Source organism: Palaemon carinicauda, chromosome 7 (assembly GCF_036898095.1).
Source record: "Palaemon carinicauda isolate YSFRI2023 chromosome 7, ASM3689809v2, whole genome shotgun sequence".
Lineage (NCBI taxonomy): Eukaryota > Metazoa > Arthropoda > Malacostraca > Decapoda > Palaemonidae > Palaemon > Palaemon carinicauda.
This window is the reverse complement of record NC_090731.1, coordinates 172597538-172614315: the sequence shown is the minus strand read 5'-3', so window position 1 is coordinate 172614315 and position 16778 is coordinate 172597538. Positions and strand designations below refer to the sequence as shown.

The window sequence follows — 16778 nt, the reverse complement described above, 5'->3', positions numbered from 1 at the left end:
ATGTCCTGTATGGATAAAGCAATTCGCGATGGTTCCGGCGAACTTGCCTCCATGTTTGTTTCGGGAGTACTCAAGAAAAGGGAACAACTTTGCACCTTCCTTTCCACTGGTATCACCTCTTGTCAAAGGTCTCAGTTACTTTTTGCTCCGCTTTCTAAGTTCCTGTTTCCTGAGGACCTTATCAAGGAATTGTCTGCGGCTCTTATTCAGAAGGACACTCATGACCTTGTGGCCTCTTCAGCACGTAAGGCTAAGGTTGCTCCTTCGGTTCCTAGAACTTACCGCACCCCAGTGGCCGATACTCCTGCTACAAGATTTATTCCGCCCTTTCGTGGCAGAGCCCCCAGCCGAGGAAGTACCCGTCCAGACGGTTTCAGGGGCAGGTCCAAGAAAGGTCCCAAGCCTTCGAAAGGCAAACATTGACTCTCCTCCTCTCCAGACAGCAGTAGGAGCCAGACTCAAGATCTTCTGGCAAGCTTGGGAAAGAAGAGGTGCAGACGCCCAGTCTGTCAAGTGGCTAAGGGAGGGTTGCAGGATACCATTCTGCCGCAATCCCCCTCTGACCACTTCTCCCATCAACCTCTCTCCCAACTACAAGGAAAAGGACAAGAGGCTAGCGTTACACCAAGAGGTGTCACTCCTGTTACAGAAGGAGGCAGTGGTGATAGTCCGGAACCATCAATCCCCGGGCTTCTACAACCGTCTCTTTCTGGTGGCCAAGAAGACAGGAGGTTGGAGACCGGTGCTGGACGTCAGTGCGCTCAATGCTTATGTCACCAAGCAGACGTTCACTATGGAGACGACGAAGTCGGTCCTAGCAGCGGTCAGGCAGGAGGACTGGATGGTCTCGTTGGATCTGAAAGACGCTTACTTTCACGTTCCTATTCATCCAGACTCCCAACCTTTCCTGAGATTCGTTTTTGGAAAGGTTGTGTACCAATTCCAAGCCCTGTGTTTTGGCCTAAGCACGGCGCCTATGGTGTTTACGCGACTGATGAGGAATATTGCAAAATTCCTCCACTTGGCGGACATCAAAGCCTCCCTTTATTTAGACGACTGGCTGTTAAGAGCCCCCACAAGTCGTCGCTGTCTGGAGAGTCTCAACTGGACTTTGGACTTGATCAAGGAACTGGTTCTTTTGGTCAACTTAGAAAAGTCCCAGCTTATTCCTTCCCAAACCATCGTTTACCTGGGAATGGAGATTCGGAGTCAAGCTTTTCGGGCTTTTCCGTCGGCCCCAAGAATCAGCCAAGCCCTAGAGTGCATTCTGAGCATGCTGAAGAGGAACAGATGCTCGGTGAGACAGTGGATGAGTCTAACAGGGACCCTGTCATCGTTAGCCCTGTTCACCGAGTTAGGGAGACTCAACCTCCGCCCCCTTCAATTCCATCTAGCAGCTCACTGGGACAAGAATATGACGCTCGAAGCGGTCTCTATTCCTGTTACCAAAGAGATGAAGACTACTCTCATGTGGTGGAAGACCAACATCCTTCTCAAGGAGGGTCTATCGTTAGCGGTTCAGACCCCCAATCTTCATCTCTATTCGGACGCATCAGACTCGGGCTGGGGCGCGACCTTGGACGGACAGGAATGCTCGGGAACATGGAACAAGGAACAGGAAACGCTTCACATCAACTGCAAGGAGTTGCTGGCAGTTCATCTGGCTTTAATGAACTTCAAGTCCCTCCTGCTAAACAAGGTGGTGGAGGTGAACTCCGACAACACCACAGCCTTGGCATACATCTCCAAGCAGGGAGGGACCCATTCGAGTTAGCTGTACGAGATAGCAAGGGACCTCCTCATTTGGTCAAGAAGTCTAAACCTCTCACTGGTAACGAGGTTCATTCAGGGCAATATGAACGTCTCGGCAGATCGCCTCAGCAGGAAAGATCAAGTCATCCCCACGGAATGGACCCTTCACAAGAGCGTGTGCAACAGACTTTGGACCTTGTGGGGTCAGCCAACGATAGATCGGTTCGCCACCTCCATGACCAAGAGGCTCCCTTTGTACTGTTCCCCAGTTCCAGACCCAGCAGCAGTTCACGTGGATGCTTTTCTGCTGGATTGGTCCCATCTCGAGCTATATGCATTCCCGCCGTTCAAGATCATCAACAGAGTCATTCAGAAGTTCGTCTCTCACGAAGGGACACGGCTGACGCTGGTTGCTCCCCTTTGGCCTGCAAGAGAATGGTTCACAGAGGTACTACAATGGCTGGTCGACGTTCCCAGGACTCTCCCTCTAAGAGTGGACCTTCTACGTCAACCTCACGTAAAGAAGGTACACCCAAACCTCCACGCTCTTCGTCTGACTGCCTTCAGACTGTCGAAAGACTCGCTAGAGCTAGAGGCTTTTCGAAGGAGGCAGCCAGAGCGATTGCCAGAGCAAGGAGGATATCCACTCGTAGAGTCTATCAATCCAAGTGGGAAGTCTTCCGAAGCTGGTGCAGAGCCAATGCAGTTTCCTCTTCCAATACCTCTGTAACCCAAGTTGCTGACTTCCTGTTACATCTTAGGAATGTTAGATCTCTTTCGGCTCCTACGATCAAAGGGTATAGAAGTATGTTGGCTTCAGTTCTCCGCCACAGAGGTTTGGATCTTTCCTCCAACAAGGATCTACAAGACATCCTTAAATCTTTCGAGACTTCTAAAGAACGTCGATTGTCCACTCCAGGCTGGAATCTAGACGTAGTCTTAAGGTTCCTTATGTCTCCTAGGTTTGAACCTCTCCAGTCAGCTTCTTTCAAAGACCTTACTCTCAAAACTCTTTTCCTCGTCTGCCTTGCAACAGCCAAAAGAGTTAGTGAGGTTCACGCCTTCAGCAGGAACATAGGATTCACATCCGAATCAGCAACATGTTCCTTACAGCTCGGATTTTTAGCAAAAAATGAACTTCCTTCACGTCCTTGGCCTAGATCGTTCGAAATTCCTAGCCTTTCCAACATGGTGGGTAACGAGCTAGAAAGAGTTCTTTGCCCTGTCAGAGCTCTAAAATACTATCTTAAAAGGTCAAAACCTATACGAGGACAATCAGAGGCCTTATGGTGTGCCATCAAGAAACCTTCGATGCCTATGTCCAAAAACGCAGTTTCGTATTATATAAGGCTTCTGATTAGAGAAGCTCATTCTCACATGAAGGATGAAGACCTTGCTTTGCTGAAGGTAAGGACCCACGAAGTGAGAGCTGTAGCCACTTCGATGGCCTTTAAACAGAACCGTTCTCTGCAGAGTATCATGGATGCAACTTATTGGAGGAGCAAGTCAGTGTTTGTATCATTTTATCTCAAAGATGTCCAGTCTCTTTACGAGAACTGCTACACCCTGGGACCATTCGTAGCAGCGAGTGCAGTAGTAGGTGAGGGCTCAGCCACTACATTCCCTTAATCCCATAACCTTTTTTAACCTTTCTCTTGAATGCTTTTATTGTTGTTTTTTGGGTTGTTACGGTAGGCTAGAAGCCTTCCGCATCCTAGTTGATTTGGCGGGTGGTCAATTCGTTCTTGAGAAGCGCCTAGGTTAGAGGTTGTGTAGAGGTCCTTTAGTATGGGTTGCAGCCCTTTATACTTCAGCACCTTAGGGTTGTTCAGCCTCCTAAGAGGAACGCTGCGCTCAGTAAGGAAGACGAACTTATTAAAGGCAGAGTAATGGTTCAAGTCGACTTCCTTACCAGGTACTTATAATTTCATTGTTATTTTGAATAACTGATAATATGAAATACGGGATACTTAGCTTCTTGATATACATGTACACTGGTTTTCACCCACCTCCCTGGGTGTGAATCAGCTACATGATTATCGGGTAAGATTAATATTGAAAAATGTTATTTTCATTAGTAAAATAAATTTTTGAATATACTTACCCGATAATCATGATTTAATTGACCCACCCTTCCTCCCCATAGAGAACCAGTGGACCGAGGAAAAATTGAGGTGGTGTCAACAAGAAGTACTGCAGTACCTGGCCACAGGTGGCGCTGGTGAGTACACCCCCTTCTTGTATAGTGATCGCTGGCGTATCCCTTCCGTAGAATTCTGTCGGGCAACGGAGTTGACAGCTACATGATTATCGGGTAAGTATATTCAAAAATTTATTTTACTAATGAAAATAACATATTTTTATACTTTACTGTATTGCCCATATGAGAAAAATATGTGGAAAGAATCTGAAAGATGATGCTTATTTAAAGATGAAATAAAAGCATATGATGACAAAGAGCGTATAGATTTACATTTGTTAGGTTAGGTTAGGGTTCTGAAAGCGTAAAAGGAATTTGTTCTTGTCCATGTCACATTGTAGTAACAGTAATGAAAGGTTTTTGATTGGTTAATGTAAAGACAAATTTTGAGTTTCACAGCATAAATTCTGTTCTTTCAAATCTAGTCATTATAATGTAGTAAAATATTAATGCTTATTTGTTTTGTTTTTTCAGCCTTGGCATGATGTTGGGCAAATCATGGACCAGTGTAGTGTGGTTGAGGAATTCTCTCTTCAAAATTCTAGGAAAAAAAGTCATTAGGTTGCTATTTTAGGACTATTGTGCTGTATTACGTAACTATTTCGAAAGCAAAGATCAGAAATGAGCAACCAGTGTTTGAATACTTGAAAAATTATCGTACGCGAGTGAATAAGATTTTGCAACTGCTACCCTAAACCTCAAGGCTTAGTAAGACAATTTGTCTATGCTTAAACACGTTTACAACAAGCCCTAGATATTGAATAACAAAAGTATGAAGTGTTGGGAGCAAGCCTAAAGATGTCTGGCCGTCATCTCAGCTCAGAAGACCGACGTGAACTTGCCCGTCTCACAAAAATACTGTCGCAGAAAATTGTTCAAGTGGTGGTACAAAGCCGCCTTGGAGAAAAGGCCTTCACTAAATCTAAGACGCCGGCTCAGGGATCGGAATGGGTCAGTAAGACTTTTATCTTCTTATTTTGTACCTATAGTTATGTATCCTTTTTTACCTCCACCAACAAAGTTGGAAGGAGGTTATGTTTTTGCCCCTATTTGTGTGCTTGTTTGTGAACAGCCTCCTGGCCACAATTTTAATCGTAAAGTAATGAAACTTGCAGGGATTAACTTATGTAAAAAGCTAGAAATTATTAATTGTTCCGTAACCGAAATAAAAACCATGCTATTTACATTGGTATTACTTTCGGCGTAGCTGAAATGACGAGCCATTAGATTTTAACGTGGGTTTCCTACCCCGCGCTAGTTACCAGGGGTAGGGGGAGGGGTAGCTTGCTACCCCTCCCTCCCTCACACACCGGTGAAATGTCTCACTTCACTTTTGGCTCGGACGATGGACAGACGTGCCTGTCTTCGTCCTCGCTTGGCAGCCATTATTTGTTTTGTCTTTACTTAATCACTTACTTTTCTTTTACTCAATATATATGTAAACATTTTTTCGTGTTTATGTATATATTTGAGTATAGAAATCAGTAAGTTTCCTTTTCAGAGTTCGTGCTTGTGTGTGTAGTGTACGATATCTCCGTGGAGCCCTCGGCAGTTACGCCACCACGGTGTAATTTCATGCGTCGCGATCGAGTTTGACTACGGTCTTTCTCTGTCTCTCTTTTGAGGTCGTTCACCCTTTACTATGTTTTACCTTTACTACGTCTGAGTAGCTTCCTTCCCGGGTGGGTGGGGTTGCTACGCCGTACGTTGTCTCAATTAGTTTATGAATCTAATTGTATTTGTTGGTTGTTCAGCTTTTGTAGAACGATTCCTTTCAGGGTTTTCGTTCTTTAATTAGTGTTCATTCATTTTTAAATTACATAATTACATAGTTACATAATTATAATTGTTATAATTCTGTGTTTGGTACAGCTCTCCTTCCGTGAGTGTAAGTGGTTGTGAAGGCACGTGCCTGTTGTGTAATTCTTGTGTTCTTTTCCCTCGAGATTCCTCTTCGGAATCTTCCCGGGGGAATGAATGTTAGCTAATGTTTTTTTGTTTTTATTTTTCACAGTTAACGATCTAGTTTGTTTCTGTAATGTGACAACGGAGTGAGCTGTCTTGTTGAGGCCTGGGGAATCTGCTGTTGCTGCCTCCCCTATAGATCTTCGTCAGGGGCGTGTCTCCTTCTCCTGGAAGTACTCCCCTGACGACTGACAGCTCTCCAGTTCATTTTAGAACACTCTGGAGGCTCGCCTCCTTGGGTGGGTAACTTTCCTTCCGAGGGAAGTTTTCCTGTCCAGGCTTGAGTTTTTTTCCCTTTTGGGGGGATCTCCTCTTGCCTTTTTTTAGTGCGACTATGCTCTTGGTGCTGAGCAGTCGCACCTGCAGTTACGCTCAAGGGGCTGGGCAACTGGAGGAGCCCCTCTTCGGAGAATTGCTCTTTTTAGGTCACTGGCTGACCCGTCTCTTCTACGAAGTGTTTCTCTCTCGTTCACGAGGGAGGACACTCATAGAGACTCCTCTTCGGAGGACTCTTCTGCTGTTGTTGCTGTTGGCCGCCTTTGCCGTAAGGCTCACCGTCCGCTACGTCGTAAGGGCCTCCCGTCTCCCTATAAGGGTGCTAAGAGGCGCCTTTTTGAATCTTCTCGTCGTATGCAGCCTGCAGCTCCTTTCTGCTTAGATCTCTCCGGGGATCGATCTCCAGCGCCTTCCCGACCTTCCGCCCCTGGTGTAGATGGACAGCAGTCTGACCTCGTCATCCGATGGGCAACGGTCCCTTCGGGGCAAAGGGTTGCCTCCCACGGTGTGGGTGCTTCCCTTGCGTGTCAGGGTTCCTCTGCGCCCTTCTGCAGTGTTAGCGCACAGGCGCTCTCCTGCTCGTCAGCGTTCTCCTGATCGCTAGGGCTCTCCTGTTTGCCAGCGCTCTCCTGTTTGCCAGCGCTCTCCTGATGATCATCGCCCCTCTGCTCGCCAGCGCTCTCCTGAGGACTCCGAACATCCTGCTGTTCCTGTTGTGCGCCCTGCGCGCCATCGGTCTCCTGAGCGCTCTAGATCTCCTGCCCGTCAGAGCGCACCTGCGCTCCCAGTTCCTGATACGCGCCCTGTGCGCCGACGTTCGCCCGCGCGACCTGGAACTTCGGTTCAGTTCTTGGACAAGGACTCTTCTCTCCTCGCCCTCGCGATCCGGCTCGTCAGCCTGTTCCAGCGCAGCAACGCTCGCGGTTGCCTACGCGTGCTTCTAAAGCTACTGTACGCACAGGATTCCACGCGTCGCCCTTCTGCTCGCCAGCGATCTCCAGCTCGCCAGCGACCACAGACGCGTCAACGTTCGCTTGCTCGTCAGCGATCTCCTGCGCGTCAACGATCCCCTGAACATCGGCGATCTCCTGACCGCCCACGTGATCTTTCGCCTGCGAGCAAGCACCACCATGCGCCAACGCGCCATCGCTTGCCTACGCGCCGGCGTTCACCAACACACCATCGATCGCCTGCTCGCTATCGATCTTCCACGCGTTACAGGTTCCCTGGACACCATCAGTAGCGATCTAGCGCTCGCCTGTTGTGGACCACGATCTCCGGTAGCTGAGTCTTGCCGTAGATCTTCCTCCTGGTCGCCGACGCTCACCTTTACTTCTGTTCTTCTGTGCGCCAGCACACATCTGCGCGCCCTTCCCTGCCACGCACCAATGGGCGCCAACGGTTTTTCCTGAACGTCCAGGATCACCTGATTGACAGCTCGCATCAGCGCTCGCCGTCAACCGTCCCTAGTTTCTTACGCGTCAGCGATATACGCGCCCGCGCGATTCTTCGCCTGCGCGCTAGCGTTTTGTTAACGCACCACCGCTCGCCAACGCGCCGTCGCTTGCCAACGCGCCGTCGCTTGCCAACGCGCCGTCGCTTGCCAACGCGCCATCGCTTGTCATCGCGCCTTCACTCGCCTACGGGCCATCTCTCGCCAAGACGCGCCATCGCTCATCAACGCGCCATCGCCTGCCTACGCGCCATCGGTCTCCCGACCGCCTGCGCTCGGTCGCGCGACCACACGCCCGCAGGCCCGCGCGCCTACGCGCATGCGCACCAATGTTCGCCTGCGCGCGATCCAACGGTGTTCCATTGCGCGAGCGCCAGCTCGATTCCTGCAGTTTAGCCATCGCTTGCCTACGTGTCATCGCTCGCCTGTGCACTATCGTATTCCGACCGCCAGCTCTCGCCTTTCCAACCACGCCCGCCCTCCTTCTGCGCTCCCTCGCGCACTTTCGTCTGCGCTCCTGCGTGCCCGCGCACGGGCGCTTCCACGTTCGCCCACGCGCGAACCATTAATTTACCATCGCGCGAGCGCTAGGGCGATTGCGACCGCGATTCCCATCGGGGTTTCGCAACAGGGCCAGCCTGGCGAGTCTTCTGGAGCGTATTTCCAGAACACGGTCTTCACCCCGTAAACGCAGAGCATGGCTCTTGCTAGAGCAGGAAGAATCTTCAGGGAGGTCTGTGCAACATTTTTCTTTCCAGAACCTGGGTTAGTCCTTTCTCTTCTTCATTCCCTGGAAGGGTCTTGCCAGGGAGTTTTCCTTTTGAGATTTCTCCGTCGGGCAAGGGGTGACTGGTTTAGCCCTTCCTCTTCACCTCTCGTGGAAGGGGCTTACCAGGCCTTTCCCTCCTCGGTTGCGACCCGAGGTTTTGTACTAGGAAGCCCCAGGAAGATCATGGGTACTTTCCTCCTCTCGGGCTCAAGCACCTTTGTGTTCCGTCGCCAAGTTTCGAACTTGCGGGCAACCTCGATGTTGGAGCATCTAGACGCAGTGTCCGAGGGCTTCCTCTCGGGTGTCTCATCCGTGAATGTCGTCAAGCTCAGACACTCTTCCATTCTTGGGAAGAGCTTGTTTTGAGCCCAAGGACAGAGAAATGGACAGTTGTTGTGCGGAGGAAGTCGAATTCCGTTTTCACTCCTCCAAGGCGCTTACTTCCAGACCCTGCAGGCCTCTGACGCCTCTTCATTCAGCCTCGTCAGCCTAAGTTATCGGAACCGGCTACGGCAGCTATGACAAGGTGTACAATAGCAGTCCCCTCATGTCAAGGACAGGTAGCACGGGAGGCTCTCCCGGGGGGGCATAATCCTAGAGGGAGCGGCAGATTTCACAAACTCTAGGATTGGCAATCCCCCTTGCAGGTCTCACGCTGGGGGGATGCCTAAGGTTACTCGTCTGGATAACAGCCTCCCGATGCCGATTCCTGCACGATCTCTGTGATCAGCCAAGGATATCGCGCCTCGCTCTTACCATCTCTCCTTCACTGTCAGCGAATCCAGTGTCACTGAGCCTCTATGCCATGGGGCCGGCAAGAGGTTTGCCCGTTGAGCAGAAGGATCCATGCCTTAGGAGAAGGTCCTCCATAGGGTCGTCGACGGCTTTCCCCCGGCTTCTTCAGTCGATCCTTTCTTCTGGGAAAGCATCTGAGACGGGAGTTCCGTCGTCGACCTCTCAGCTCTGATCAAGTTTGTCGAACAAACTTCGTCCAGCGTGGAACAGCAGAGTCGATCAGACTGGTAACGAGGCTGCAGGACTCCTTAGGCCCTGGATCGGAAGGACGGGTACTTCCAGGTTCCATTCCATCCATCTTCCAGGAAGCTCTTGGAATTCAGCCTAGACTACAGGTGTTCCTGCTTAAGATGCGGTGTGGCGATCCCGCCGCGGCATCGCAGGTTTTTCCCCAGAGAACTCTCCCTGCTTTCCTCATGGCCGCTCAGGAGCAGGCTTCCGCCTCCTTCGCTTTTTGGAGGTCTGGTCAACTCCGGTAGGCTCGGGTTCGACCTTCTTCAACACCAGGACAAGCTTCCGGGTCTTTACCAAGAGTGAGGTATCATGGTAATTTGCTAGGAGCCTTCTCTACTTCTTCCTCAACATCTGGAGTATCTAGCCATGATATTGACTCCTTCTCCGAGCCTTCCCTTCAGTTGACTGTGGCAAGGCTGAGGAGAGTCGCAGTACCTGTTCTCACTCAAGGAGAGCTTTCAGCCTTATCTTGGGTCCCTTTTCCTCATTGACCCGTCTAGTTCCGAACGGTCGCCTCAGGATAAGTTCCCTGTGAGGCGGCCCAAGTTCCGGTGGTATCCAAGCAACGATTAACCGGACTTTCTGGTCCCTATGGGACCAGCGGCACGTTTAGACCGTCAATGGGTGTTGACCTATGGAACCTCTTGCATGGGAGTGGATATTCTCGTCCTTTCCCCACATTTGACGCTGTTATCGGACTCATCAAAGAAAAGGGGGGGTATGTTCCGGTTCAGGGCTATGGTCAGGACCTGAAGGGTACCTCCCCATCATTCAGGCAGGCTTAGGGGCCGTAGTCTGGCCCCTCTACAGATCCTACAAATCCTGCCGAGTCGCTCCGTGCGCGACAACTTCATGGTACTGGCGTATTCCAACCAGCAGGGAGGCGCATTTTCATACTTTCGCATCTTGCAGTAGAGATACTGAGATGATCCTAAGTCCTCTCAATACCACAATCGACTTGCTCATTCCGGGCAGAGAAATGTTCTCTCCGACTATCTGAGCAGAGCCTCACAGATAGAGAGTACCTGGGAGTCTTTGGCCTATAGTAACCGGCAAGTCCTGGCCTGGGGGACCTGATCACGACAGCCTGGAACTTCAAGCTTCCACTGTTCTTCCCCCCAGTCTCAGACCCCAAGACTCTTTGGCAAGATGCTTTCCGGTGACGGTGGGACAACATCGACGCCTGCGTCTTCCCACCATTGTTGTCTATTGAGAATGGGTCTCAACAAGACCAGGTTGTCTGTCAACCTTTCGATGGCCCTGAGAGCTCCGCTGTGATTATACGCAGAACGGTTTCCGGACCCTCTGCTTCCCCTGACGGAACTCCCGGGAGAGCTTCTTCCACGACACAGGCTACTCAAACAACCACACTACAACATCTTTCACGAGCCGTTGCATCGCTTCGGCTTCACGCCTGGAGACACTACGCCGCCTTCTCAAGAAGAGACAACCCGCTACAGTCGCGGAGCGGAGGTCGCATCACCTGCGATAGTCATCCGCAGGGGTCTACCAGGCGAAGTGGAGAGTCTTCTGTGGTTGGTGTCGTGGGAGAGATACCTCTTCCCTTGAGGCCTCTTCTCCAGCAATAACGGAGTTATTGCTTTTCGGCGGGAGGAAACTCTTTTCCGCTCTCGGCAGTGAAGCCTATCGCTCAGCCTTTCCCTGGCCTTCAGGCTGAAAGGAATAGACTTTTTCCTTCCCGCTGGACCTTTCTTCGCTCATGCGAAGCTGCGAACATCCCTGCCCCCAGTCGGAGTGAGACCTCCTCCATGGAGCATGGTTCGGACTCTTTAGTCCCTTAAGAGATCTTCTCAAGAACCATTACGTCAGGCCTCTGATCGTATTCTGTCTTGGGGGACGGTGCTCCTGCTCACTCTGGCCTCGGCCAGTGTGTAAGCAATCTTCATGGTCTCGTACGACTCCGCCCTTTCAAGAGAATGGGGAAGGCAACATTCAGGTTTGCTCCTGAGTTGTTTTCTAGACTCAGAATCTTGGAGTCCCGGACCTTCGGTTCGACTCCTTCAAGATTTCGAGACTCCGTTCTGTATCAGATGACCCAGACCTTCTCCTTCTTGCCAGTAAAGGAATCGAGGGGTTATCTTTGAGAACAGCTGCAGTTTGTCCTCACGTGCAAGCCGGTTTGGGAGCACAGGGAGGACACAGGGGAGAGTCACCAGTATACCTCTTCAGCTCGAACTCAAGGGCATTCATCTCGACCTGAATCCAGACCCTCCCCCGTCACGTCCCCCTACAGCACGATGTCGGATACATTGCAACGTCCCTCGCCTTCGAGTAGAACTACTCTGTGACGCAGGTGCTACACGCTGGAGTCTGGAAGCGTCTAATGACCTTCGCAGCCCGCTTCCTGCAGGACGTGACCCACAGGAGTATCGATACGTTTCTATCGCTCTGTGGTGGCTACACAACAGCTGGTCTAACCTCAGGCTCCTTTTTGGACAGGTAGCAGAAGGTTGAGGGCATTGTTATCAGGTTTTAGTCTGCATGAACGAAAGAAGTATGTCTGGCCCTTACTTCTTTCTTTATCGTCCCCTCTACTGGGGAAGCAGCATCCTGGTCTCTGCATAGCTGACCTCAAACCTCTGCAGGTAAACCATGCTTCCTTGTGTTCCGTGTATTGAGTCAATACTGTCGCGTCCCCCATACCCTGACGAGGTGGTATTGGGAACGTCCTAACCCAGAGTTCCTTCTGGAACTCCAGGTCAACTGCCTAGGACGGGTCACACTTTCTTCCTTCACACACAAGCTTATGTAGGCCACACGTTTCTTTGCGGAGCAAGGAACTTGTGAGGTGCAGGGACTCCTTTTCTCGAGTGCGACTCACTCGGATTCTGAGTCCCCGGGTAAGCCAAAGCCAGTATGGCTGGGTACTTTCCACCCTTCCTAAGGGGTTAGTCACCCAATGTAAATAGCGTGGTTTGTATTTCGGTTACGGAACAAATGACAAATTCGGAGATAATTTGTATTTTTCCTAACCATACAAACCTTAGCTATTTACACATATTTGCCCGCCAGCCCTGTCCCCCAAGTCAAGTCCTACCTTTAAGTGAAGTGAGACATTTCACCAGTGTGTGAGGGAGGGAGGGGTAGCAAGCTACTCCTCCCCCTACCCCTGCTAACTAGCGCGGGGTAGGAAACCCTCGTTAAAATCTAATGGCTCGTCATTTCAGCTACGCCGAAAGTAATACCCAATGTAAATAGCTATGGTTTGTATGGTTAGGAAAAATACAAATTATCTCCGAATTTGTCATATTTTGGAAGGTCAAGGTCGCTGTCAAACAAAATGTCCAATTCATGTAATAAGCTCTAATGTACAGTATGTTCAGTATGGCTAAGATGAATTTCATATAAGTATTAGAATAAACACTTAAAAGTCTATAATTAATACTGTACTAAACCCTATTACATGTAGTTTGTGTATTGGTTTCTGAATTATTTTATCTAATAACTGCTTTTTGTTCCCACATAATACAAACCTTTAACCTTTATTAGGAATATGACTTTCAGAGAAGCTTGAACGTCTGTTTAAAGTTTTAACAAGGTAGTAGTAGTAGCTCTGGGTGATAGGAGGATAGATGTGAGAGAGGCAAGAGAGCGCGCTAGAAATAGGAATGAATGGCGAGTCATTGTGACGCAGTTCCAGTAGGCGCTGTTGCTTTCTCCGGTTGCCATAGTGACCGCGGAAGTAGCAGCAGTAGGGAATTCAGCGTTTGAAACTTCATTTGTGGTTGATAACGGGGGAGGGTGGGTTGTGGCACCCTAGCAGTACCAGCTAAACTTGGTTGAATCCCTTGTTAGACTGGGAGGAGTAGAGAGAGGAAAGGTCCCCTTTTGTTCCTTTGTTTGATGTCGGCTACCCCCCAAAATTAGGGGAAGTGCCTTGGTAAATAGATAGATAGTAATAGTTGGCAGGTAGCATAACTTTCACTTTGACTTTGGCAGTCAGAGAGTGAAGTACAGACCTACTTCGCGCCGTCATCGTCTGATGGTTTTAATCTTTTGCTTTTCTTTCAGATTGAATAAATGGTCCTGCGGACTATTGTGCTTTGGGGATACAAAAGGTCCCCAACTTACAAAAATTTCAGAGATACAAACACAAATCCAACTAAAAATAATAAAGATAAGATAAAGAAATACTGTGATAAAAAGAATATATTATTTGATACAGTAATCAAAAGGACAGTTGTAATAACCTGATATCTGTTTCATATGAAACCCAACTATTTGTTGACTTTTGTAGCTGGAAATTATAGGCAAGGGATTCAGGTTAGGCCTACCATAGTTCAAAGTTGGAAAAAAATTGACTTACAAACAATTCTAGTTGCAAACTGCTTCTTGGAACCAATTAAGTTTGTAATTGTTCCGTAACTGAAATACAAACTACGCTATTTAATATGGGGGTATTACTTTCGGCGTAGCTGAAATGACGAGCCATTAGAATTTTAACGAGGGTTTACTACCCCCTCGCTAGTTAGCGAGGGGGCAGGGAGGGGTAGCAAGCCCCTCCCCCCTTCACACACCTGTGATTAGCTCACTTTGCTTTTGGCTCGGGTGACGATCAGACGTGTCTGCTCCTACCCTCGCTTATATGACAGCCTTTGATCTTTGTTTTTTTGCTTTTTCTTTTCAGTGTGTTTGGAAGTTGGCCTCTACCATGCGGAAGTGTCCCGGCTTACCTGACCGCCCTTGCGGAATGTTTATGTCAGCGGTGGACATAGACCCTCACACCTTATGTCCTTATTGCAGGGGCCAACGGTGTGAAAGAAATAAAGTATGTGGTGAGTGTAGGGAGTGGTCTACCTCCCAGTGGGAGAGGTTTTTCCGGCGCTGGAAGAAGTCCAAACGGGATATTTCTCCTCCAGGGGTTTCCTTGAAAAGAGAAAATCCCAAGGACTCTTCTTTCGTAGCCCGAACCTCCTCCGAAGCTCCCACTCGATCGGTCTCTCCCGAGAGGCTGTTGAGTGGTAGCGTAGGCCGTACTTACGTTCACCAACCTTCGGGTTCGGGAGAGGGAGTTGCCTCCCATAGCGAGGCAGCTCCTCCTCCTCCCCCGGGGGAGGATATTTCTGATAATGTTTCTAACCATGATTTGTTGCAGCTTTGGGCTTCCTTGGGGCTTCAGGGTTCGCCCTCCAAGGAAGCCCTGTTTGACATAATCAGGTTGGGGGCTGCTGTCAAACAGTCGCCGGCGGTAGCAGAGATTGATCCTCTGTCTATCGTCGACGTTGTTGTGGCAGGGGCTTCCGACGAGTTAGGTCAAACCCCTGTTATGGTTCCTGATGCAGCTGAAGGCTTAGTTCCCCCCTCCGAACATCCTTCGAGGGAGGAGCTAAGTCCAACGGTCTCTCCTGCAGGTGATTCTCCCCCTCGGGGGAGTTCACTGACAGAGACTCCTCTTCGGAGGACTGCAGATGGTCTGCCTGCTGCCCCCCAGAGGACGTATCAGACGGAAAGCTCGCCTTCATTCTTCCCACAAGGGAGTTAGGAGGAGCCTCTTCGGTTCTTCGTCTTCGCAGTCCCCCGCAGAGGATCCTCCTCGCCATGCACCGACCGTTGCAGCTGTATCCCTGGACCTCTCTGCAGATCATTCACGATCTCCTTCGCCTGCCAGACCTGCTGACCTTCCATCTCCGTTCCTGGCCGCTGACGCAGTGGGCGCCCACGCACCCCATTATCCAATGGACATCGGTCCCTTCGGGGCAAAAGGGGCTTTCTCATATTGTGAATACAGTAAGTCCCTTAAGCGCCAGGTATCCCCTGCACGCCCACGCGCTATGGCGCGCAAGCGCTCTCCTGCTGTTCCTGAGACTGCACTTCAGAAACCACCTGTTCCAGGGACAACGCGCCAGCGATCTCCTGTGGCTGAGACTACGCGCCAGCACTCTCCTGTTCGCCAGCGCTCACCTGCGCGCCAGCGATCTTCTCCTCGCCAGCGCACATCTGCGCGCCCTCATCCTGATGCGTGCCACGTGCGCCCACTATCTCCTGCTCGCCTGCGCTCTTTACCTACGCGGCAGCGTTTGCCTGCGCGCCAACGTGCGCCTGCACGCCCACGATCTCCGGATCTGGCCACAGGAGGGAAGAATCTTTCTTCTCCTTCCCGTCAGCAATCTCGTACGCGCCTTCGGACCTCGCCTGCTCGTCAGCCCTCGCGCGCAGTCTCCATCACGCGCACCTGTCTCAGCTCCTGCGGTGCGCCCTCCTGCGCGCCCACGCGCACCTGTCTCAGCTCCTGCGGTGCGCCCTCCTGCGCGCCCACGCGCTAGGGGTATTTCCCCTGCGCGTGCACGCACACCTTCTAGAGCTCAGCGAGTTCCTGCAGCTATCACCTCCGTGCGCGCAAGCTCTTGCACACCCTTCAGCGCTTCTTCTGATTTCGCCAGATCGCGCACCTGCGCGCCACCGATCACCTGCGCGCCATCGCTCGTCAGCGCGTCCACTCGCCCACGCGTCGTAGATCGCCTGCGCGCCCCCTCGCCTGTGTGCGGTCGCTCGCCTGCGCGCCATCGCTCGCCAGCCCACCATCGCTCTCCTGCTCGCCCGCGCACGCGAACCAGGGAAAATTCCATCACGCGAGCGCCGGCGCTATTCCCAACGCGATCCCCAGAGCAATTCCCATTGGGATTCACAGCGCTAGCCCCGCGCGAAGCTACAGGAACGAGAGCCTCCAGGTCGTCATCTTCAAACCCCCCCCCCCCCACAAGCGCAGATCAGCTCTTCCGCAGGAGGAGGGGAATACTCCGGATAGTTCCAGGAACCAACCTTCTGCTTCCCTTTCTTTTCAGGCAGGCCCAGTTGTTTCTACTCCGAAGGATCGCCCGATCCCCTTCCCTTCAGAGGGAGTCTCGGACAGCACAGCTGTCAGTAAGCAGCCATGGTTCGGGCCCCTTGTCAGAGCCGTCATGCAGGCTTTCAAACCTGCCTTCTCTGAGTAGGGCCTCAAATCAATGGCAGCTCCGACCCCACTGAAGAGGAAGAGAGGAGTAGAAGTCGTGGTAACTTCTCCCAGGGCCAAGATGGCTCCTCAGAAGTCCTTGAGTGAGGCTCTTCCCCCCCCCCCCAGACTTTCTCTCCCTCTCCTGTGGACGAGGATTTTCCGTCCTCGGGAGTCTACCGAGGTGAGACGTTCTCCCATCGCACCAATTGGAGAAACCCCACCTCGTGCAGGAGAATCGGGACGATTCTCCTGCACGAGGTTGGGGCGGAGAAGAGCCCACTGACGTCGTTGTTGGAGTCCTGTATCCCTCCCAGGAGGGAGCCTAAGGACTCCAAAACCATCCCCAAGTCATCCTCAAGGATTCGACCAGAGCCAACAA

The 16778-nt window shown here is 51.1% G+C and overlaps 1 protein-coding gene across 1 annotated transcript in view; it reads left to right on the top strand.

Annotated features, from left to right (window-relative positions):
* LOC137644186 (autophagy-related protein 13-like) overlaps positions 1-16778 on the top strand; it is a 97673-nt gene that overhangs the window by 15460 nt on the left and 65435 nt on the right. The window contains exon 2 of the mRNA XM_068377187.1: positions 4427-4903. Coding sequence (XP_068233288.1) covers positions 4751-4903 — 153 coding nt within the window. The 5' untranslated portion in view covers positions 4427-4750. The remainder of the gene's footprint in view (positions 1-4426; positions 4904-16778) is intronic.